Below are 25,467 nucleotides of genomic sequence, written 5' to 3'. Positions count from 1 at the left end.
ACAGCGTCTTCAGGACATGGGGCGGCGGCAACAATACTACAGCGAGAATAAAAGTTACGCTTTCTTTCTTTGCGTGAACATTTGGGCTGTGTTATGCAAATCTTCCCACATCGTGACGTAGACGTGGGGGCATGTTAGAACGAGCCGTTTAGGTAGGCGTGGTTGACTCAACTTTTATAAAGAATATCTCTTTGGATTTGAGACTTTAGTCTTTGCAACTTTACAGATCTTCTTTATGCACCAAGAGCTTGTAACACTCCAAAGAGAAAGGAAAAATTGAAATTGCATCATATGACCTCTTTAAAAACACAATCTTTATGGGCAAACGTGTAGCCCTCGCATTGGGAGTTCTGCGGGGAATCTAATATGTGTGTTTAGACATAGGTTGGATGTCCAGATATCGGATATGTATCTGACTTAAAACCACATTTAGAAGTGGCTCAGAACTCGTGTGGATTTTTGCGTTTACACGTGTGCAACAAATTCCGATCTGTGTCAGATGTGAGCAAAAAATCGGATTTTTTTGTGCCAGTGTAAATGCAGCCAGAGTTGCCAGGAGCAAAGTACAGCGGGCAGCAAGATGCCGCCAATGAATACTGCCAACAGCTCAGTTATGACAACCAGGCCATAGCAGCTACAGGCAACATCAGAGGAATGTATGAGGACATCAAAAGAGCTTTATGTCCAACTCAGAGTAAAACTGCCCCCCTTAGATGCACAAGTGGGAAACTAATCACTGCCAAAGGCAAACAGATGGAGATATGGGTACAATACTAGTCAGAGCTTTACTCCAGGAAGAACGTTGTAACCACCTCAGCACTCGATGTCATTGAACCTCTGCCCATCATGGAGGAGCTAGATGCCTAACCATCATTAGAGGAATTCTGAAAGGCAATTGACTGCCTTGCCAGTGGCAAAGCACCTGGCAGTGATGGCATCCCCTTAGACCACCTCAAGAGCTGCAAGAATGCAGTCCTATAGCTCCTCCATGATGTTTAAAATCCTTTTGAAAATTAGATGCCCCCCAAGGCTTAGAGCCTGATCAGATCATTCCATGATGGCATGAAGGCAACCATCCAGTATGAAGACTGCATATCAGGACCCTTTGACATCAAAAGTGGTGTTAAGCAAAGCTGCGTCCTTGCTCATACCCTCTTCAGCATCTATTTTTCCATGCTCCTGAAACATGCTTTTGGGACTATATTTACACACCTGGGCCCGTATTTATCAAGCTTCTCAAAGTGCCATTTTAGTCTTAAGTGCTGAGAATTCATTAAATTACTCCTACTTTCAAACTTAAGTATAAAAGCAAGTTATCAAATTTCTTAAAGCTAAGAATCACTCTTACTCTCCCAGTTATTTAAGACAGCTCGAGAGGTCTCTCAAGTGGTTAGGAGTTGCCAGTAGGGGCTTGTGATGGCGCTGAGGAGACAGAGACGTGCGTGAATCTTTCAGGAGACGAAGAATGTTCTTGAAATGTTTGACGACAAGGTTACATTTCCTCAGTTATTCAAATAGAAAACGTATATGCTATATGCTATATTATATGCTCTTTAAAAACACTCCCGTTATAATCAGTGAAGCGACCTACACTGTTTCATGAATAAATCTCTTACCCCTTATTTACACTGCACACGTCTGCGGCGCATTACGGCACCGACACAACCACCGGAGCTGATCCCGGCTACTCACCAACCGCGCTGCGGCAAGTTTCTGAAGCGGCTCTACGCACTGCATCACTAAAGATAGGCGGCTATATTTTTGACGGATAATAATAATAATAATCGTCTTGCTGTCGTCAAAGAAATCAGCAACAGGCGATATCTCTGACTATCGTTGATACACGATACTCTCGTCTACCGGCACAACCCTAAATTGAAGGTTGTGTTGACGATTCGTTTCCTTACCATAATGTATTCTCTTGAAAATTCTTTGTCAAATGTGTGTTGAATGTAAACTCCTATTAGGAATTTAACCATTCAATGTGAATTTATCTGAGAATATTCTTAAATAAGGTAATCTATTAGGTGATTGGTCCATGCTTATTTCGTCATCCAAAATCCCGTTTGTGGCACAGCGAAGTGTTGTGAATCATCTCTAAGACTGACAATTTAGTCCTACACTTCGCTTAAATTACGGCTGAGATGCTTGATAACTAACTTTTAAGCGCAGCTTTGAGCCAAGAATTTTTTTTATACTTAAGTCAATTCTTAGCAGCGTTCTTGAGAGTAATTCTCAGAGGCTTGATAAATACAGGCCCAGATCAGATGGGCGACTCTTCAAACTTGCAAGACCGAAAGCAAAGCCTAAGGTGCGCGAGGTCATCATTAGAGATCTGCTCTTTGCTGATGATGTTGCCATCACCTCAAACACTGAACAACAACTTCAGCACCTCATGGACAGATTTTCCAGAGCATTTAATGACTTCGGACTGAACATTAGCCTGCAAAAGACAAAAGTGCTAAGCCAAGACGTGGAAACTCCAGCACTCTACTGTATGGCAGCAAAACATGGACAACATATACCAATCAAGAACAAAGGCTGAACAGTTTTCACTTGCGCTGCCTTCACCACATCCTTAGCATAAAGTGGAGCGATAAAGTACCCAACACCTGGGTCTTTGCTGCTCAGACAACGTAGGTTGCGCTGGCTTGGCCATGTGCGCCAGATGGAAGATAGCCATATCCCAAAGGTGTCAACCGACTATCAGCGTGGATATTAAGCTTTTTTTTATGGCTATTGTATCGGTCGTTTGGGTTTGGCAAAGGCGCCTGCGGGAGCACTTGCATTTTTTTCCTGATAACAGAGAAAAGAACTTATACTCTCCGTCATTTTTGACCGGACACATAAGAGTAATACATCATTTGAGTCTGTAAAGGGTCTACCTTTATTTGTGTACACTCACAATATCAACAAAACATTGTGCTTTTGTAAAATAAAGAAAATAAACAGGGTGCGCTTTTAACCGTCTCAGCCTCTGTGAATATCTTTCTGAAACACGCCACTAAAATGAACAAAACGGAAATGATAAATACATCTATGGAAAGCTTGAAGTGTCTGCTTTTAAATGAAGTAAGTCTTATTGAAAACAAATATTCTCTGATAAAGTAATATGTATGAAACCAATGCGAGGTACAGTCTTTTCCGTCTGAGCTCATCTGTAATGTGGTCACACCCAAGCGCAGTGTGCGCTATTCATACGATAATCATTCACGTGATACGTGCAAACATGTAAATGTCCACATCATCTCTATCCACATCATACATCACACAACTGGTTTCCAGCCACACATGCTAGTTTCCAGCCGCTTCCAGCTGGATAAACATCTAGGATACTTTTCATTTTTGGAAGAAGACCGGCTGTGAGGAATAAGCCTTGTGTTTACCTCAGAAGAAGAAGAAGAAGAATGAAATGTGACACGCGGCTTGATCCAGCGGAGGATATCATTTCTGCTGAGTAAGTAATGTTTCTTATTGGCATTAGATAATGTGTTATTGTGACATATGTTACGTCCTGTGGACGTATTTGTGAAACGTGCGACGTTGGTGTGATGACATCTATGGCACGTGCTACGAATTGCTATGAACTGCTCAATCGCAAACTGTGAAAGCGTGTGAACGCTAAGAGTACTTTTACCCTTTATGTTTATGATTATTTTGTTTTATTCCTAATTTTTGTGTAAATAAATTCCCTCAACATTTAAACAGGTTCGTATAACCCCACTTCTTAAGAAACCCACTCTTAACCCAACTCTTTTAGAGAATTACAGACCGGTTTCCCTTCTACCTTTCATTGCAAAAACACTTGAATGAGTTGTGTTCAACCAAGTCTCAGCCTTTCTCACACAGAACAACCTCCTGGACAGCAACCAGTTATATATATACACATACATACACACCTTGCTACGTGTACTGCGTTAGGCTAACCGAGACTTGTCATTTGCACTTATATATTGTTGCTCTTTTGTTAGTTTTGACTGTTTTTATTGTCCTCATTTGTAAGTCGCTTTGGATAAAAGCATCTGCTAAATGACTAAATGTAAATGTAAATAATTTTGTTTGCTTCTGGGAAGCTATAGGGTGAGGGAGCCCTTTTCTTTGAACTTGAAATATTGAGGTAAGACTTTGTTGTTTATTTATTTTCTTTTGTATAGAATATTTAACGCTTTCCTTAATAGTTAGAGTGTTTTGTTTGTTTGTGTTGGCCTTGCCCTCGCCATCTCCGGACGATTTGCTTCCTTTGTTACTCTTTTGGTTACTAATTTAAAAAAAAAATGATTTGCTTAATCTTGCGTTTGTTGTTTTTCTGGATCAGGGGATTGATGTGACCGTCACACCCCCTTTCTTATTTTTTTTTTTTTTACAACCTCGTTTACCCCTTGTAACAAGTGGAGGCTCGTCCGGGATGCTCACTGTAGCAGCAGCACAAGCTAAGGGAGAACCAATCTGATTGGTATTTTTCTCAGATGTTGTTCTACTCACATAGGCTTTAAATCAATTCACATGGCACACACAACTTTTACACTTCTGGTCAGGTGTAGCAACAACATAGTTTGTTTCTTTCAGCTTCCTTTCAATCAAGTACGGACCAGCAAATTTGGCATGCAGAATCAACCCAGGCATTGGCAACAAAACCAATACCTGATTGCCAGGTGAAAAGTCTCATTTCACACTTTTGGTTTCAAACCAATCCTTCATTTTTGACTGGGTTTCAAACAAATGTAACTTTGCCAGATCTCATGCTTTATATTGCTTTGCCCAAATAGAAGTAACATACACATCAACAGGCACAGGTTTAGGGGACTGGCTTAACAGCTGATCACTCAGTAATTTTAATGGGCCACACACAGTGTGTCCAAACACAAGACCAGCAGGGCTGAAACCAATGGACTCCTGTACAGTCTCTCTGGTCGCAAAAATCAAATAAGGAAGACCCTCAGCCCAATCTTTATCAGTCTCGATGCTATAACGTCACAACATTGCCTTGAGAGTTTGGTGGAACCTCTCTAAGGCCCCCTGCGACTTGGGATGGTAAGCACTAGACACTTGGTGGCCAATACCAAGCATCTCCAAAGCTTGCTTGAAAACTTTAGAGCAGGGATGGGCAACTGGCGGCCCGCAGGCAGTATACGTATACAGTCTTTTAGTACGGCCCGCTGGATCATATTAGACTCAGATGATCAATTTTTAAACATTTGAAAAGTAAGTCACGGAAAGATTGCCTTCAGTTTATAATGTTAATACTATCTCCAACCAGGAGAGGTCGCTAGTTTCCAGCAGCTCCCCGTGTTAATTTCCGCGCAGTAGGACGTGCCCTCTGATGTAAACATTCACTAACGTTAGCAAATAAGAAATGAAAAACTGACCATGAAAACAGTATTTTCCAGTCAAGATGGTAAATAGATTCTCTTTTTAACAATTTCAAGGCCTTATGTTTGGAAATCTGTATTTTATTTAAATCGCCATCACATCACTGGACACAAACAACGGGGACGCCAGAGTAGCACTTGCCTCAAATTTCAAAGGTAAAATGCATTGTCAACAAAAGCTTTTTGCCAAATGCATGACAGAAATGTTTGCATTAAATGTTCTTAGGGTTTCCGCGGGTCCTTAAGTCTTCAGTTAAATCGTTCAAATTTAAGGCCATGAAAACTCTTAAATGATACAGAAAGTCTTAATTATAAAAGGTCTTAAATTTGGGGACGGAAAGACAAGAATTGCTATATAGATTAATATGACAATTAAACTTCAAAAGGCTGCGATTTCACTGAATAGACATGAGCGCTGCACGTTTCAAAGTCAAGCGCTGCGCTGCTTTTGTGTACTGCCGTTACCGGGCAAACCACTATATTTCTGCCGTTCTGAAAATGAAACCTGCTGGCAGAGAGCAAATTAGCTTTTTCAGTAAGCCCTTCTGCTAATTTTGCTACATATTTTTAAATGTGAACCAGTGGATCGACAAAAAATCTAAACAATTAATAATAATAATTAAGACACTAAGATACGTATATTTATATATTATTTAATATAATAATTGATTGATGATAATTGTTTTAGTTAATACAATTGAAACTTTTGACATCCCTTTTCTTAAAAATTGTTTAAAGCCTAAAATGTTAAGTGCGGGTCTTAAAAGGTCTTTAAAGCTCTTAAATTTGATTCTCAAAATCCTGCAGATACCCCGTTATTTTATGGTACCATTTGGAATATTTTTTACATTTTTTTTTTAATAAGCCCTTTTTAATTGTCCTTATGTTGTTTTGAGAATGTTCTGTTGGCCACTAATAAAAAATAGGGCCTCTGTACATTTGTTTGTTGCAAATTTACAGACAATGCAATTGAGATGTTTACACTGGATTGTTGGTAATATTGCTGTCAACTGACAACAAAGTTTCCCTTCTGAATTAGCTTAACTGCACAAGTTTTATAGTTAATAAAATCTTTAAAAACAAATTACATTAATTATACTTTAATTTCCTTTAATAAAAAGGAAATTGTGTAAGATGGTGTAAAAGGTGTGTAGACGTGGATTAGTAATCTGGCCCCTTGGTATAAAGGAGAACAAATGCTGGCTCTCGTCACGATCAAAGTTGCCCATCCATGCTTTAGAGGTAAAATTCGAGCCCTGGTCGCTCTGAATGATCCTTGGTAGTCCAAAGGTAGTACAGAACTTAAGAAGTTATTTTACCACTACCGTAGCCCTCAGTGTATGTAGCGTAATTGCTTCAATGAAATGGGTTGCTGCACACATTATTGTTAAGATATACTGATGCCCTGCTTTCCCTTTTGGTAGCGGTCCGACGCAGTCAATAATGAGTCGGTCAAATGGATCATTCACAATGGGAGTTGGACAAAGAAGTGCAGGAGGAATTTTCTTATACACTTCGCCAAAGAAGGGTCTGCTCTCTGTGTAGTAGCTAAGTCTTCTACAGAGGAGGATGAACTTCAAGGCAGAGACTTCTCTATCTCCCCCACCCGCCTTCAAAATTCTGTTACACTACAAAATATCTCTGGTTTCCTTTCGCATCTCACCGCAGAACAGTCTCATGACTTGATCAAGTTGCTGAGTACTTTTTTTTGCCACCCAGATCTAGTCCATATCCAGACCAGATGGTGAATCAGCACCTAGAGACGACCTCTACAGAATATGACTCTATGAATAATTCACTGACAACGCAACATGAGCTTCTATTCTCTCTGTCATCTCTGATGTAATCAGTCTGGTTTTCTTTACATTAGCGCTGTTTTGGACTGATTGTTTGAATGCATACGCTTACTGGATCATTGGACTGAAAACTTTCCCAGAGTTTAGCAGCTTAAAACCATCTGATTGCAAACAGAGAAGCGAAATCGGGTAAAACGTTTAGAATATACATTTTGCTAAAATATTTGTTATTGGACATTAAATGTGTCTTTTGTAGAATTGTAAACCTACATATAAGTGTATTTTTATGATAGCAGTAACTGCAAAGGGACTATTGTAATAGGTAAATCAAATGTAAGCTAGTTCAGTACTAATTACTAAGCTCAAATGAGTTAATGTGTGATTCTTATAGCAGTTAAAATAGTCATTTTCTTTATTATTTGTTTTTATTTTTAATTCAGTGATTTTAACTTTTAATTTAGTTATTTTAATGCTTTAAAGAGCAATTTTAGATTGTAATGCTCTAATGTTCTGCTATCTGAACTATAAAAGTTACAGCTGTCATAAGACCAGAGAGAAACAGGCCTCGAGGCATTAAAAGTGATCATATTTTCTCCATTGCATTGAATCGCATTGTTTTGAATCGAATCGAAATCGAATCGCACTGCATCGTAGCAGGGGTGATATTTGACAAGATTTTCATAATAATATATGATATTTCATAGAATATTGAAATATAATTTCTTTCCCTATTCATTTGTTGTGTCTTCCAAAATGCGTAATAAACACGCTTTTAGTCCCGATGTCCTCATATGAGGACATGTATGAAATTAACTTGTATAGATACACAAGTATGAACGATGTATGTTTATGGAGGTGTATATGTATACTATATGTGGGTGTATGCATATATGCATGATTACATTGTCATTAGTTTTTTTTTTTTTTTTTCTCTCTTTCCTTTGATTTGCTGGCATGGGGGTTGGGGGATTGTTCTCAAAAAAGTGAAAAGCTTAAAATAAAATATTCAAAAAAATTTTTTTTTTAATGATATTTAATTCATAAGTTATGCTACCTTCCTTGGTAGAGGACATTGGGAATACATTTAAAAAAAATAAATAAATAAAAAGACATGAATGAACATGCTGAGATGTTGATTTATGACAAGCAATTAGAAAATTAGTCAGATTTAAATGATAATTACAAAATATTATCATATTTCCATAAGAGTGTCACTAAATTAATATCAGACATTTTTGAAGACCAAGGAGAGGGAGTGGTCATGGTGAAACATCCAAACATTTAGTATCTCTAAAAAGCCCTGAATGTGCTCTGTACAGGACATCCAGACTTAAAACTGTGGCATGTATAGTCTCAGAGAAATACACTAAAATATAATGTCCTCAATATGAGGATGCAGGGTCTCAGGATGTTTAATGTATAAAACATTTGCCTGTGGTGAATGAACCTAGAAACACAAAGAAACTAAAGTCAAGTATTCATTCCATTCTAATCTCAGGATGATGCAGAGACATTGCCTCACATCCATTTTTGGGGTGCTCTTCGTCAAATTCATCAAACTGCGTTAGTCGAGAACAGTTTGACTGATCAACTTCAATAACTTTCTCTCTGCATGGTCTAAAGTTGACCTGGTTCAATTTTCACAAAAGTTGGAGCAATTGTCTAGCAGGAGTTTGAAAAAGTAGGTTTTTTGAAAATTTCAAAATGGTGGATAACCAAATTTTCATGACGTCATAGAGTGCAATCAAATCGCCTTGAGCCAAGGAATCAGAGGAATTTAGTTTCTAGCCCTTATGGCTCAAAAGTTATTAGCTTAAACATGAGTGAAAATTTAAGCTGTTGGTGGTGCTATTACAGACTCCACATTTGCTGTGGTTAATGTTAAGACTGTCCTCTATCTGTGTGCCAAATTTAATAATGTTCCCGCAAACGGTTCTATGGGCTGCTTTGCCTCAAAACACAGTTGTTGTTAGGGATGTAACGATTCACTCAACTCACGATTCGATTAGATTCTATTCACGGTTTTGATTTCACGATTCGATTCATGATTTTTTATTTTTTTTTAACAAAATGAGATTTAAGACAAATTATAAATAAATGTGTGTCCTTTTATTATTGCTTGGACAAAATGCTGGATGTTTCTTTGTGAAATTGAAATATAACACTATAATAATATACTAATATAGCACTTTTATATTATTGCTCTTTTGTTGGTTTTGATTGCTTCTATTGTCCTCATTTGTCGCAAAGTCTATTGTCTATTGTTCTATTGTCATTGCACAAAGTCGCTTTGGATGTAATATGCATTATACAGAGGCAAGATGAAAAGAAGAAATACCATCTAAACTTTTCTAAAGTCAGTAAGTTCCCCTCAGACATTCATTCATATAAACTCCTACCCCTAATTGAATCGTGATTTGTTTAGCATCTCAACCGATTTGAATCGTCACATATTTGAATCGGTTTTTAAACCGACTCAGTTAATCGTTACATCCCTAGTTTTTTTTTTAAACACAATTAAGTCACAAACTTTTGGCCATCTGTTTCAGACTCACTTGATCTCTTTCTCAATCATCTGTTGGTCTCTCATCATTCTGCCCAACTCTTTCTTCTTCTCTTTCAGCTCCTCCTCCACACGGTCCATGCGTTTCCGGTCCTTATCAATCTCTTTGTTGCGGTGGGCCAGCTCTCTGTTTAGTTTCTCAATCTCTGACTCATTGTGGTACAGTTTAAAGAGCTGTAACTGTACATGAGCACGCACCACCTCGTCCTTTAGCCGTTGGTAGCGTTCCGCCTGCACATAACACATGGAGAACCCAGCTAAGATTATGAACTTATAATTGCATATGTGCCTTCAGGGTTTTTAACACCCAAATAAATCTCCCAAATAAAGAATAATTTACTAGTATGACAATATTAAGAGCCCACCTCTTCTTTCTCCTGCTTGGCTTCCTTTCGTTCAGCAGCGATGTTTTTCTTGCGATGGTAGTTAAACTGTGTGTCCTCCTCAGCCTTTACCATTTCTTTTTTGCATCTGTCGTATTCTTGAGCAAGCTCTCCGGAACGAGAAATCTCTTCAAACAGAGCAGTTCTCTCTTTGGGGTTCTTCATGGCAATTGACTCGACCGCACCCTGTGGGGGGAAAAAACACCATAAACACTGTATTTCTCTATACGTAGATACTTCCTGTATGCTATTGTATTTTTATGCAATGCATTTCTTTTAGGGGTGTCAATTAATCTGACCACTAGACCTGTATCTGCAGTAATAAAAATAAAATTATAAAAACCATCTGAGTAGCCTTTTAAAGTAAGCATGCGAGAGAGCTCTCACCCAATACTATTTCACTATAGTTGGGGCTGTTTTGACTATGTAGTTCACATGACATGGTTCAAGTTTTCTGTGATTGTCTAGTCAGCCTGACCTAAGTCCAATATAGTTGCCTAAAGTGCAGAACATTCTGACTTTTTGAAAAGCAATTATATATTAATCTTAAATGTATTCAGTGTACATTACATCATTGCATAATTTGTTAATATTTAAAGGAAAGCTCACCATGGGCCACCACAGTCTAGGTAATTAACGAAAAACACTGGACAATAATAATTATTTTATCATACTTCATAAAACCATTAACATTACTTATTCAATAATTATTGAAGCTTATGCTTACCGTTACATTCTAATCACAAGTCCTATAAATGTAAACCTCCCACACCATTATCTGACCGGCAATGGGGGAAAGTGACAATTACACATTTTATAGCATATAATTTCTGTTCTGCCTTACCAAACAGAACTGCTTGCCAAACAAACAATCTTTACAGTTAATTCAGTTTGGTGCACGGAAATTAGTTTACCTTTAAAATTGAAAAGTTACAAAGAAGCAGCTCTAATAACCTGAAAGACAAGGAAGTTTCTGGCCTTGATGAGGATTCCCAATTTCTCCAGTTCCTCACTGTATTCAGACAGACCCACCACTTTATTATTGATGCGGTACTCTGATGAGGAACCTACAAAAGACAAACAGAAAGAACACTCTGTTCTATGGCTGCACAATTAATCAGAAAACGTCTACTCCTGTGGTCTCAAATTACCTACTTGTAGCATGTTTTTGAAGCTACTGAACAGTGCAGTCAATCACAAACATGTCAATTGTGCATAGTGCTGTTCGATTATTTGAATTTTAGTTTTGATTTTGACTTCCAATGATTATGAAAACACGATAATAGAGATAAACTGATTGTGCCACATTCGGTTTCTTTTCTTTAAAAGCAGTGTGCTGTCGACCATCCTTAAAAGCCCAAACTCAACATCCAAATCAGTCAAATCATGTAACTTAGCTGTCATAAAATGCAGCCTACTGTGGGACGTTTTCTTTAAAAAAAAGGTTATTAAAATCATCTTAAAAGGTCCAACCTATTAACATGCAGTTGCTTAATGGCTGACACCTGTCTACACCAGATGTGAGTGTTGCATAAAAGGCAAATAGAAATTCATTAAAATTACTGACACTGTCTCCACAGAATATAGTATACTGATGGCCGATTAATTTCTGATGTTAACAGGACAGCATCCTTTTTAAACATCTTGTCCCTGTAGGAACAAGTAGATGTTTCACTTTTAATGGCATCCTGCATCTTAAATGTCTTTCAAATACAGAAACGGAGTTCTCTTTCATGTCTTATTGTGCCTGAACAGTTATAAGTGAAGTGACGTGACATGTGGCCAAGTATGGTGACCCATACTCGGATATCTATCCCATCCAAAGTGCACAAACACAGCAGTGAACACACACACACCGTGAACACACACCCGGAGCAGTGGGCAGCCATTTATGCTGCGGCGCCCGGGGAGCAGCTGGGGGTTCGGTGCCTTGCTCAAGGGCACCTCAGTCGTGGTATTGAAGGTGGAAGAGAGCGCAGTACATTCACTCCCCCCACCTACAATCCCTGCCGGTACGAGACTCGAACCCGCAACCTTTGGGTTACAAGTCCGACTCTCTAACCATTAGGCCTTGACTTCCCAGTTGATATAATGGCTAAAAATTTGCTGAGATATCGAAAATGGTATCTGTTACATGTGTTACATTTTAAGGCATCTAAAATGCTAATATTCTGTGTGGTTTTATTTACATCTAACCTACACATGCTATATTAAATGTTTGTGGGAATTTCCCGCATTATAAACGCAAAACTTGCGGGAATGAGTGGAACTATTCTATTGCACAGAGATTTGAAATAAATTTATAAATTAAAAAAAATGTCATTTTTAAATTCTATGATTTTTCCAGGTTTTTCATGACCGTACAAACCCTGCTTATTAACTAACTATTAACTATGACTTTTGCCTCAAACTCCTAATTTGCTGCTTATTAATAGTTAGTAAGGTAGTTGTTAAGTTTAGGTATGGGGTGGATTAAGGGATCTAATATATGGTCATGCATAATAAGGCATTAATATGTGCTTTATAAGTACTAATAAACCGCCAATATGCTAGTAATATGCATGCTAATAAGCAAGTAGTTAATAGTGAGAATTGGTCCCTAAACTAAAGTGTTACCTTTAAATAAAACAGGACAAAAACAAATAATAATATATTACTGAATTCACAGCAAATGCAACCTACTACAAAATAACCTACTACATTTTTTTGTCACATAGAAATGCACTGCACTTACATTGCAGTTTGTTTACATGCAGTTTACCATGTCGTGCTGTTTTCAGCCAGAACCTTTAATGTTCTCATATCACACAACTGTATAACACAATTCTGTGTCACTCCTGAATGGATGAAGCGATTTGCGCTGTTTATCTCTTATAAACCGAGTGGCCTTTTATTGTGGCCAGCCTAAGGCACACCTGTGCAATAATCATGCTGTCTAATCAGCATCTTCATATGCCACTCCTGTGAGGTGGATGGATTATCTCGGCAAAGAAGAAGTGCTCACTAACACAGATTTAGACAGATTTGTGAACAATATTTGAGAGAAATAGGCCTTTTGTGTACATAGAAAAAGTCTTAGATCTTTACGAGTTCAGCTCATGACAAATGGGGGCAAAAACAAAAGTGTTGCATTTATAATTTTGTTCAGTGTATATATATATATATAAAAACAAATATGATTTTTGTCATAATCATGCAGTCCTAGTGCCTACTACTAATTATGCTATTGTAAAACCACAACAAAGTGTGTGAAGTACCTATGATGATTCTGGAAAATGAAAGCTCCTGTCCATTGTCCTGCTGGTACACCATGGATACAAATGCTCGGTTAGCTGCAGGTTTACCGACTGGAGCTCCATGAATCAAATCCTTCAATGTCTTCACACGCAAGTTACTGGTCTTCTCTGCCAGAACAAAGCTGATAGCATCCATGAGATTTGATTTGCCTAAGAATAAAAAGTTTGCATTAGATAAACATCAAAAAAAAAAAAAAATGTAAATAAAAAAAGCTCAGAATGCAAAATATAACACACCATTACAGACAGATGTAATTCAGCACAGAACAAATAAAAAAAACACCGTAGAAAAAAAAAAATTCTTGACTTTGAATATTCTCAAATCATGCTGGAGAATGATCAAGAAATTTGAGGCAAATACGATCATTGTTTTTAACATTGTGATTGGCTGCTACTATGGGGTGTTATGATACACAAAGTCATGGTTCAGTATGCTTTTGGTACAACAGGAGGAGCAAAATAAGTAGGTGCACTTTCACTGCATCAGCCATAAAGTGTGAAATCTACAAACCAATCGATCGCCAAGCAAACAGCTAACACACACACTGCCCCTAAACACCTGTATTCTGGCATTTAAGGAAATGTAAACAAGTCTTTTCTTCCTCCTTGGTCACATAACGGAAGTCCCGCAAAGTACCACAGCTGGACCAAACACTCATTACTGCGCAAATACAGAACAAGGGGATGACAATAACAACAACTGACAAATAATCAATGTGAGTAAATTACTCGCATATGCAACTTCAAATCTGTCATTAGCAATTGGTTAATACATTGTTAGTTTTTGCTTAGGCTAAGGATAAGTTTAGAACACATATTTTCACTTGCCTATGCTTGAAGACTCAGACTGAGCGCTTGAGAGTTTTACTCTGTCTTTATAGTTTACAGTTTCATTAATATCTTATCAGTACTGTTGTTGTTGTTTTTTCTTTACAGGAGCACTGAATAACCAAAAATTACCACCAGTACCACCTCCATCCCCAATATGTCAATATACAGTCATACATTTTCATTCATACATGGTTACCAAGTTTTCTATCCGATAAACCATGATAAAAAGTCCCAACGGTTAGCATTTATATTTCAATTATCATTAAAACAGTATTTGATTATCCCAATTTGAAAAACCCATGGTAAATCCTGCTTGGAGTATCACAGCGTTAAAAAAAACATACAAAAACAAAATTAAAAACAGCATTAATAATGGTCTTTACAAAAGTTACTAACACGGATTTGAGGCTTGTTAAAAACAAATTTGCAAAAGTTAGTAACTTTTTTCAGTTTAACGCGTTAAAAATATTTACCGCAATTAACGCAGGGGCGGGGCTACGGTTGGCCACCCACTCACAACTGCTGCTTCTGTAATTTTTTCTCTTGACAAGAAGTGCATTTATTCAGTCGCAGAACAACTGAAAGCGGGAGACGTTTCGGACGCGCGCTCCACTCCACTGCACGCCAGGCGCGAGTCAAGCGAGCGCGGGGAAAAAAACGGCTCTTCAATTGCACGCACAAAGGCGCCGGCGCGCACTGTAGCCTGTATCGGGCTAAAAAGGGGGTTCGATGATGCACTGGAGCCCCCGAGCCATGGCCCCTCCCCTAACACTATAACTAGAGCACATTCGCATCAGTTCTCCCGCTCAATCGCGAGTTGTCAGTACCGTTAGTAACACAGCCTACACACACACAGCTAGCTAGCTATGCCTTTGGTTTTGTTTGTTAGTTTTTATGTTTTTGTTAGTTTGTCCTGTCTTTAGTTATAATCCCTGCAATCAGTTTCACCAGAGACGAATTGCTGGACATTCGGAAGTACACACCACCCGATATTTCACCGGTTTTTGATTATTCTGATGTTTTGCTGGACATTGTTGTCGGGGGAGCTGCGGCGCTGATCAAGCGCTTCAGGACGCGCAGACGGGGGAAGCGAGCCGGCGCGCTCGTGAAGCTCAGGCAGCGCGGATTCAGGACGCCATTGCCTAGCATCCATCTGGCGAACCTCCGCTCTCTACAAAACAAAACGGACGAACTCCTTCTGCTCTCCCGGACAAATAAGGATTTTTCAAACTCTGCTGCTCTGTGTTTCACGGAAACCTGGCTGAAAGACGCCATTCCAGACAGCGCGTTGAGTCTCCCGGGCTTTCAGCTGTTCAGAGCGGATCGCGACGCAGAATCAACGGGGAAATCACGCGGCGGCGGGACATGCTTTTACATCAATGAGAGGTGGTGTACAGATGTAACTGTGTTAAAGAAGATGTGCTGTCCAGATCTAGAAGTGCTCTTCATTAACTGTAAGCCATTCTATTCACCGCGGGAGTTTTGCTCGTTCATTCTCGTAAGTGTGTACATTCCTCCACAAGCACACGTGAGCTCAGCTTTACAGAAACTCGCAGATCTGATAACAGAGACAGAACAACAACACCCGGACTCTGTTTTAATCATTCTCGGGGACTTTAATAAAGCAAATCTCTCCCGTGAACTGCCAAAATACAGACAGCACATCACATGTCCCACCAGAGACAGTAATATATTGGATCACTGTTACACCACAATAAAGAATGCATATCACTCTGTTCCACGGGCAGCTTTGGGGCTCTCTGATCACTGTTTGGTTCATCTTATACCGACCTACAGGCAGAAACTGAAATCAGCGAAACCTGTATTAAGGACTGTAAAAAGATGGAATAATGAAGCAGAGCAGGATTTAAAAGCTTGTTTTGACCTCACTGATTGGAGTGTTTTTGAAGCTGCTGCCACCGATCTGGACGAGCTCACAGAGACTGTAACATCTTATATCAGTTTCTGTGAAGACATGTGCATTCCTACCAGGACTCATTTAACCTACAACAATGACAAACCATGGTTCACTGCAAAACTCAGACAGCTCCGTCAGGCCAAAGAAGATGCTCACAGGAAGGGGAATAATGTCTTGTATAAACAGGCTAAATACACACTGGAAAAGGAGATCAGAGTGGCAAAGAGGAATTATTCAGAAAAAATAAGAACTCAGTTCACTTCCAGCGACTCGGCATCAGTGTATTATTTCAGTTATTTTGCCTTTAATGTAAATTAACATCAAAATAAATTCACATGAGCAAGTATATTGTTTGCACATGTTTATTTACATTAAAGGCAAAATAACTGAAATAATAAGGGCACAAGTATAGATCTGGAACTTCTTTAAGTCTGTCTAAATATCATTTAGTAATTGCAATGTCTTCTGGTCCATATCCTTTCCTTAGGAAGGTGTGCTAAATACTGATTAATGTAACATAAAAATACTATACATATTTATATATTTTGCTATTGTATTGTGGAGTGACACTTTCATAAACTTTTCTATACTCCTAATGGTAAATATTACAATATCATAGCACAACAACAGTGATCAGCAATAATGATAAGCCTAATACTCACAATAAAAATAGTAAGGTCATATAGATCATAACACAGTCTCAGAGGTAAGAAGTGGATTATCCTTCACCTGAAATGTTTGTCTTTTCATCCTGAAATGCGAGGCAAATGTTGGATCACAATAATTTGGAACCAGTTTCCACAAATCCCTTCACACGATTGGGATGTTCTTTTATTTTGGACAGCAAGGGCAGTGATGGTAACAGAGAGCGTATTTTGCAGTATTAAACACGTATTTATACCGATTTCATCAGGCTCCGAAAATTCTTCAAAAAGAACACAAAGAATGGCCTTCTCAGCTGCCAGTTGCAACTCTTGCGTCATCAGAACAGGGTGTTCAACGCACCACCGTTAACGTTTTGTCGGGGCTGAACACAGCCCAGTTAACACAGATATGTTTGTGTCACTGAACATGTGTATTATTTAATGTTCCTGTCCTCATGTCACATTGACATTTAATGATTCTTAAATTTTACTATGTTGATTTATGTATTGTGTTGTGTTAAGAAGTAAAGCAAGACCGGTAATCATGTTAAATGTTTATTGTTTCAATATTACAACTTACATATTGTAAATAATCGTACTTACATACTGGAACATTTCCCCATTCCAAACAGACAAAACCCGGTCAGAGTAAATGCCACCATTTTGAAGATCGCATTCCCGCCAATAGATGGCACAGTTCATTGATCTCATGTATGAGGGGGAGGTTGATGATCTGTAGAATTCTTGGTTGAGCATTGTTAAGTATTAATAATTAATTCAGTTTGTTTTGTTCCAAATTGGTATGTATTTTGTAATATTATAACAGCTTACCTCTTTGTTGCTGTCAAAGCATATTTATTTGTATTTCTTAAGTTACTTTATTATTTTTAATTTCCAAATGGTTTATTCCAAGTAGGAGGGGCTTTACCTTTTTTAAGATGGCCTCTCAGAGTTGTTGGGAACTCGTAGAGTGAGTTGAAGTACAGCTGTGGCATGGAATTGCTGCCTTTTGGTAGGGATATGCCGAATGAGGCTTTTACAACAAACTGCGTTGATGATTCGAAGCATCTGGTGGTCAATAAAAATTATTACTCCAACTGTATCATTTAGATGTTTTGTTCATTGGGATGTCATTGTAAGGTTTAATTGTCTATAAGCGCTCAGTCAGTGTGTTCGGCGAGTGAAAATATATCTGTGCTAAACTTATACTTAGCGTCCAACTCACACACTGGCGAGTAAAATCTGAGAATTTATTAGCCATTGGCTAATATTAGACACCATTTAGTCGCCCAGACTGAAGATTAGTCGCATATGCGAGTGATTTACTCGCAATGTAGAGGGTTGCCATATAAGCACATATGAAAGAAAAAAATGCTTTAAAAAAAAATCAGAATTGTATAGTACGTGTACAGCAAAGAACTTTTTTACATTTTAGAGAAGTCAAGTTGCGATACCGAACAGGACCACATGGAGATGCCAAAAAAACTCCTAAACCAACCACCTGCTGACTGCATATATCTATTACAGTACACGGATCCATTCAGAATAACTAAACACAGCAACAAACACATGACAAATCAAAACATTATCATGAATGTGTGTGGAAACAATGTGAATGTACGGAAATGTCTGTGCATAAATACAATGTGCGATCAGTGCGTCAAGAGCACTCATACACGCATTAAGTCAAGTCAAGTCACCTTTATTTATATAGCGCTTTTAACCATACAGATTGTGTCAAAGCAACTGTACAGCATTAATTAGGAAAATAGTGTGTCATTAATGAAAAATGACAATAGTAAACATTAATATAACATTAATAATATAATAATAATATATATTAATATAATATTAATATAGCATTAATATAACTGACTGACGCGTGCGTGCTTACTGTACGACTCCTGTATGGCACCGCAATCATCTTTACCTTGATTGCAGTCATCATCCATCAAAACTTTACTAGCGAGACACTGGTTATCCAGTAGTTTGCGTCTCATCTGGCCATACAGCGTTGGGATGTGTTGACCAGGCACATGCAGAGGGGGGTGCGATGGGTGCTTGAGCACCTGCCCCTTTCCCCTTGATGCCCAAAGTGCCCTTTTGTCAAGGCAATATTTTATTTTTATTTTTTTTTGTAATTAAACGCCATTTTGTGAAGGCCCGCCCAATCTAACTATTAGTAAAATGAATGAATTATAATTTAGTCGTAAATAAAATTATCCACATGATGATGACCTTTCACCTGACGATCTCATCAGGGACTATCCCTCACGTTCAGAGTCAGACACCTTTAATCCTTTAATCAGGATGCCTTACGTCCGCGGCTAATTGTTTGAATGCATTCGCTTACTGGATCATTGGACTGAAAACTTTCCCGGAGTTTAGTGGCTTAAAATGATCTGATCACAAACAGAGAAGTAAAATTGGGTTAAAGGGTTAGAATAGAAATTGTGCTTCAGTAATTTTGTATTAATAGCGTTAAAATTAATCGCATGCGTTAACGCATTAATGTTGACAGCCCTAATATATGTATATATATTAATCTGCACCGCAGAAGAAAGAAAATGCACGTTGTTCCAGGAAATCCCTATCGCTGCAGCTGAACTGCTTTCATTGATTCAACTTGTCTAATAAACACACGACTAGGACAATATATGGTTTATCTGAGTTCTTATTATCATTTTCATTAAAATAAAGTATATTTATAATGCAATGTTAATCGACATAGCCTTTATCACTGCATAGAATACTATGAAATAATATGTTGCGTGCCTTATTCTGTGTAAGAAGTCACATCTCACAGAAGGGTTTTATTTCAAACACTCGACTGACGTAATGAAGTGAGTTTGGAGTAAAAACAAATTAAAGGGGACCTATTATGCAAAATTCACTTTTGCAAGGTGTTTGGACATAAATGTGTGTTGTACACAACCGCCCTATAATGTTAAAAAGCCACCCACTCCTTTTTTTTAAAATCCCCATAAATAATAAGCAGTGTCTCCCAATGGCCTGTTTTCAGCATTGGTGCTAATGTGACGCCGTTTTAACAAAGAACCGCCCTGAGCGAGTTCACAGTGAGTTGTACACAGTCCACCATTGCTGCACTGACGAGAATGTCTCCCAAGCGTTTTAGGTGTTCTGTAGCTGGCTGTATTAATCCACATAGCTCTCTCCATTTACTCCCGAAATCTGCCGAAGACGAGGTGGATTAATTTTGTTTTTGAAGAAAATGCTCCCTCAACTCTACAGAAATTCGTTTATGTCTGCGCGAATCATTTTACACCGGACTGCTTTGTGAATGATGGTCAGTATAAAGCAGGTTTTGCACAAAAGTTGCTCCTGAATGATGTAGCAGTGCCAACTGTTCGTGATCCAGCTAACGTTACGCCATCTAGAAGTAGTAAGTATCACGCGTTTGTTTTCCAAATTGCCTTTCTGAAAGAGCTTCTTGGCACTCTGTAAGGCTAATGTTGCTAAAGCTACCATTGTCTGTCTGTTTTCACTGATGTTGCCTTCACGTGCTACCAGAATGATGTGATAGGAATGTGGTAGTTAAAAATTGCATATGAAAGCAATGTGAAATCGACCACTTGAAATTGTCAAGCTCATAATCATATGTGGGACTTATAAAGTTCGTGTTAGCACGCAATGGCACCATGAGACCAGCTATGTTGTTATTTTTATCGCGCCGTGCCGTTTCTCCCCGTCTGTGTAATTCATAAATAATCTGGCAGTGTGCAGAATACGGCACGACACTAGTTTGAACATATATGGCTGAACACCGCTACTAGCAGTTTCTGGAATTTTCAGTGCGTGAGAGAGTGTTTTGTTATTGCTGGCATGCCGGTGCGCGAGCTCTAAACGCCACCCTCTTCTAAAAGGGGAGCACAAGCTCGTTTTCATTTAAAGGGACAAACACAAAAAAAAACAGCGCGTTTTGGCTTATACCCTAAAAATGGCAATTTCAACAAGCTATAAAAAATTATCTGTAGGGTATTATGAGCAAACACTTCACATACACACTCTGGGAACATCAGAGATTTATTTTACATCTTGTAAAAAGGGGCATAATAGGTCACCTTTAAATGTTGTCTTTTGTTGGACAAGAGGTTCAATAAATGCTTCTCATGTTTGGAAGATTTTTGACGCATGTTGCTTTTTCAAATGCATGTTATATGCGACAAACTGGCAGTGCTTTCAGATAGAGCAGCATTTACTACTGCTTGTGCACGCACTTCAGGGGTATGTCAGACAGACAGCAAGAGACCGCAACGAGTTGTTTTCTGCAACTTACTGCACTTAACTCTTTTTAACATCAAGCAAGTCACGCAAGTAACTTTTCGCAACGTTTATAAGTAGCCTATTATTAAAATAATTCAGATATCGCATGCCATTGCGATATGCATATCGCATGCCATTGCGATATGCATATTGCGATATGTACATTTGCGATATTTCTATACATCGCGCAGCCCTAGCCAAGGCTCGAAATTGCGACCATTTTGGTCGCATATGCTCCCGAAATTTAATCTGTGCGACCTCAAAATATATTTGGGAGCATTTGTGCGAGTGCATATACAGGGTTTCTGCAGACATGAACAAGTTGAATTTAAGACTTTAAGACCTTTTTAATACCACCTTATATGAAATTTAAGACCTAAACCTGTAATGGAAATACACATTTTATTACATACATATATGTAATATTTAATGTGTATAAATTAAAAAGAAAACAAAATATAATTGCTGTAATAAATGGTATTTATAACTACGATATACAGCGAACTTTTAATGTCAGCAGACAATATTCCATACAAAATATCCCCACAAAATAACTGCATCACTGAGATGTTTCCTCCAAAAATCAGCCTGCTTACAAATGTGATATTGATTTTATACAACTGTTCAATAAAAAATTAGTTAATATTAAGAGACTTACGTTTTAGACACTATATTAACTCTTTTTGCTCCATTTCGCCAGCAAAAATAATTCCAAGCACAGTCACAGCGCTGTTTTGCGTCTCTGAGCAACATGAGGGCGTTTCGTTCCTGAATTAATCATTCGTTAAATTATTCGGTTCAATCGCAATGACTCACTTATTAACAGTGACTTGCTGCCACCTGCTGGCGGTTTTAATTTCACATTTAAAGTTTCAAATATTAGTATTCAACGTGTTATGTTTACAATATTAAAATATTATTTATGCATGTGTAACTGCAGGCTAAATGCATTCATGTCCTGCATTAATCAGTGTGTAAATGCATCTAAATGCCATTTCAGATGCAGCTTCTGTATTTCCTCTGCATTGCAAAGATGTATTTTGTTCATTGATACTTTCATTTGTTTGATAACAGCCCAAATGTCTTATTATAATTGACTGATTAAATATAAGAATTTGACTCAAATGATAATGCACACTTTTAGAAAAAATGGCTTTAAGTTAAAAATGACCATAAAAGGTAAAAATCTATTTAAACTTATTGGAAAAGATTCATTTCTGTCACTGCTGTGAACTGACCACCACACAGAATATGAAGAATATAAAAAATTTTAGGAGTCAGCTGTCCACTGTAGTCCTTACGATATCAGCACAGTAACACTCAAATTATTGTCAAATTATTGTTATCGACAAAAACCCAGAAAATATCAAGATATAATTTTTTGTCAATATTGCACACCCCTAGCTGCCAGCCGTTCGGTGCAACTGGCAGAGCTGAATGTAAAAATTAACACCGCATACACCATCCTAACCCTCGCCAAAGAAGAGCTTAACTTTAGGTTATTTACAAAAGAAATCTGTCAGTGTTCTTTTAATTTTCTCTCTTCTTCAGCCCTTTCTTTTTCTCGCGGTAGTTAGCGGAAAGCAGTGACTGAGAGATTGACAGCTAATATTAACCAATACAAAATCTGCATTAAAGTTAAGAATGTAAGGATAAAATCTGTTAATATATAATTTGTAGTTGTGGTGCTCCTAAATTTTTGCTGGTGCTCCTAACTTTTTGAAGTTGGGAGCACCAGTGCTACCAAGTAAAAAAGTTAATTTCAAGCCCTGTGAGTGGATCTGCAAGGAGGAATGGCAGAGGATCGCCAAATCCAGGTGTGAAAAACTTGTTGCATCAAAAAGACTCATGGCTGTATTAGATCAGAAGGGTGCTTCTACTAAATACTGAGCAAAGGGTCTGAATACTTTGGACCATGTGATATTTCAGTTTTTCTTTTTTAATAAATCTGCAAAAATGTCAACAATTCTGTGTTTTTCTGTCAATATGGGGTGCTGTGTGTACATTAATGAGGAAAAAAAATTAACTTAAATGATTTTAGCAAATGGCTGCAATATAACAAAGAGTGAAAAATTTAAGGGGGTCTGAATACTTTCCGTACCCACTGTATATGCAGCTACAAATAGAGTGCAAGTCTGTGGGAAACTCCGCTTCTGTTATGAATATTATTCAATATTTTAATTTGAATGTCGGGAAATGAACATCACTGTTATTAGAGTAGTTAATCGTTAGCATAAGCACGGCTAACGCTAATAAAATGAGCATTAGAATGAAGTTTCTTTATTAACTATTTAATGCTCCTATAACTTTTATTAGGGTAAAAAAAAAATCAGGAGGACATGATGGTATTCACTATTTTTACACACCAGAGGCTTTTAAATGAATTGTGAAACTAAAATATGCGTGTTAGAGAATGTACAAATGGTTAACATTGTTTGTGTCATACCAGTCAGAAAAGCAGTTCTGGGCTTTTTTTTTTAGCTAACTTAGCTGTTATTCTTGGCTGAATAACTCTATAAGGTTTTAAAAGCCCTTTAAAATTAAATATGTACACAGTTTGGATTAAATGAAAGTATAGTCAAAATTTTTAATTAGCATGTTTTTGTGTTTTGCTTTGGTACCGAAATAGGTACCGAGAACCGTGGATTTTCACTGGTATTGGTACCGAATACTGAAATTTTGGTACCGTGACAACACTAATGCAGTCTATTCCATCCCGACAGCTCTACAACAGTCTGAATATAAACACTTATTATAGCATACTGTAGCGATTCAGGATAAGATAAAAACACAGTTTGGAAGATTCCAGATGAACTCGCAGATTATATAAATTCTGAACAAAAAAATAAATTACATAGTGTACTTTTAAAGAAAAAAATTCACAGTGGTATGCATAGGTTGGATTTTTTTCAGGCAGGGCTATTTCTAATCATTTTGATTCCCTATAGGCAGCAGTTATTTGTAATGCTGTTGTTATCAGATGTCAAAAGCAGCAATAGGCCCATGTCTTCTCCAGCACACTGAATGTGGTTTTAATAGGCAGATCAAGTAAAGTTTCGTTTGTTTATTAATTTTTTAACACCATGTTAGCATCGGGGTTATTTGCATGGCAAACACAAGTTCAGCATCATAATCCATACAATTTTTAATTATTATATAAAACATTTTCAGATCAAGTTAGGTTTATTTACATAGCAATTTACAAAATACAGATTGCTTCAAAGCAGCTTTACAGTAATAAACAACGTCAGGAAAAACAACGTCATTGTGGCAAAGTTCTTCAAAATCTGAAATAGGTCATTTAAAATATAATTACAAAGTGAATTTCATTGATAAAGCAGTTCTACAGTTCACCTCTGGCACAGTGCGATCGTTCCACTATCGATGGGTCACGTTTTACATGACTAGATTTGAATTTACGGTAGGTTAAATTAGGTAACATATATTCACTATTGAGTAAAACTTTGCCCTCAATAAGCCCCTAATTTGCTGCTTATTCATTGTAAGATAGTTGTTGTAGTAGTTATGTTTAGGGATTGGGTAGTGCTAAGGGATCCAGAATATCGCCATGCAAAATGTGTTACCGAATTTACTTTTCTTTATTCGCTTTTACTCTCTTAATGTTTAAGTATTTTCAAAATGAGATAAGTTGTACATTTTCTTTGTGTACTTTTCCCCCACTAATGTTGACATTTTTAAGAACTTGGCATAACATAACACATACATACACGCACTTAACCTGACTCTTATTCGAATGTTAAATACCGAATATTAATGAATGCGTTCATTTGTTGTTTCTATGATTAAAAGTGTGATTATCGGACACAGCGTTTGTTAAAAGTGTTATTATAAGCGAACACACTTACCTGATCCATTCGGCCCAATAATCGCTGTAAACTTGTGGAAAGGCCCGATTATCTGTCTGCCTTTGTAAGACTTAAAGTTTTCTATCTCTATTAACTTTAAGTAGCCCATGGTGAATTGTTTATTCCGAAGAGTTTGATAAAAATGAAATCGTGAAAATGTTCAGACCGCCGACTGCTAGCACGAAAAAAGAGAGCGGGCTAGCATTAATCTTAGCTCGGAGCACGACAAATACAGTCAACGACAGACTAATATTTCTATAGAATAGCCTGCACTTCCAAGCAGAAAAAACTCAAATTAAACTATTAATATATAATTGTGTTAATCGTTATAATATAAGTAAAACAAGCGGACATAGAAGCCTGCTACAGCGCGCGCGCGATAGCTGGTCCATAAACACACCACATATCGCGAGATGTCTTCTGCTTCTTCTTCTTCTTCTTCTTCTGTGGCTCACTGGCGGGTCGCATCACAACTTTTAAGGTGTATTCCGCCTCCTCCTGGGCTGAAGGGTGAAGT

At 37.8% G+C, this 25,467-nt stretch overlaps 1 protein-coding gene across 1 annotated transcript in view; it reads right to left on the bottom strand.

The window, feature by feature from the left end:
- Positions 1-25,356, bottom strand: part of smc1al (structural maintenance of chromosomes 1A, like) — a 62,394-nt gene extending 37,038 nt beyond the window's left edge. The window contains exons 1-5 of the mRNA XM_016519108.1: positions 24,951-25,356; positions 13,369-13,557; positions 11,066-11,178; positions 10,094-10,297; positions 9,721-9,959 (exon numbers count right to left, since the gene is read on the bottom strand). Coding sequence (XP_016374594.1) covers positions 9,721-9,959; positions 10,094-10,297; positions 11,066-11,178; positions 13,369-13,557; positions 24,951-25,059 — 854 coding nt within the window. The 5' untranslated portion in view covers positions 25,060-25,356. The remainder of the gene's footprint in view (positions 1-9,720; positions 9,960-10,093; positions 10,298-11,065; positions 11,179-13,368; positions 13,558-24,950) is intronic.
- Positions 25,357-25,467: the final 111 nt, after the last annotated feature.

Source organism: Sinocyclocheilus rhinocerous, unplaced genomic scaffold, assembly GCF_001515625.1.
Source record: "Sinocyclocheilus rhinocerous isolate Xijiao unplaced genomic scaffold, SAMN03320098_v1.1 scaffold1049, whole genome shotgun sequence".
NCBI lineage: Eukaryota > Metazoa > Chordata > Actinopteri > Cypriniformes > Cyprinidae > Sinocyclocheilus > Sinocyclocheilus rhinocerous.
This window is presented reverse-complemented; position numbering and strand designations above follow the sequence as displayed.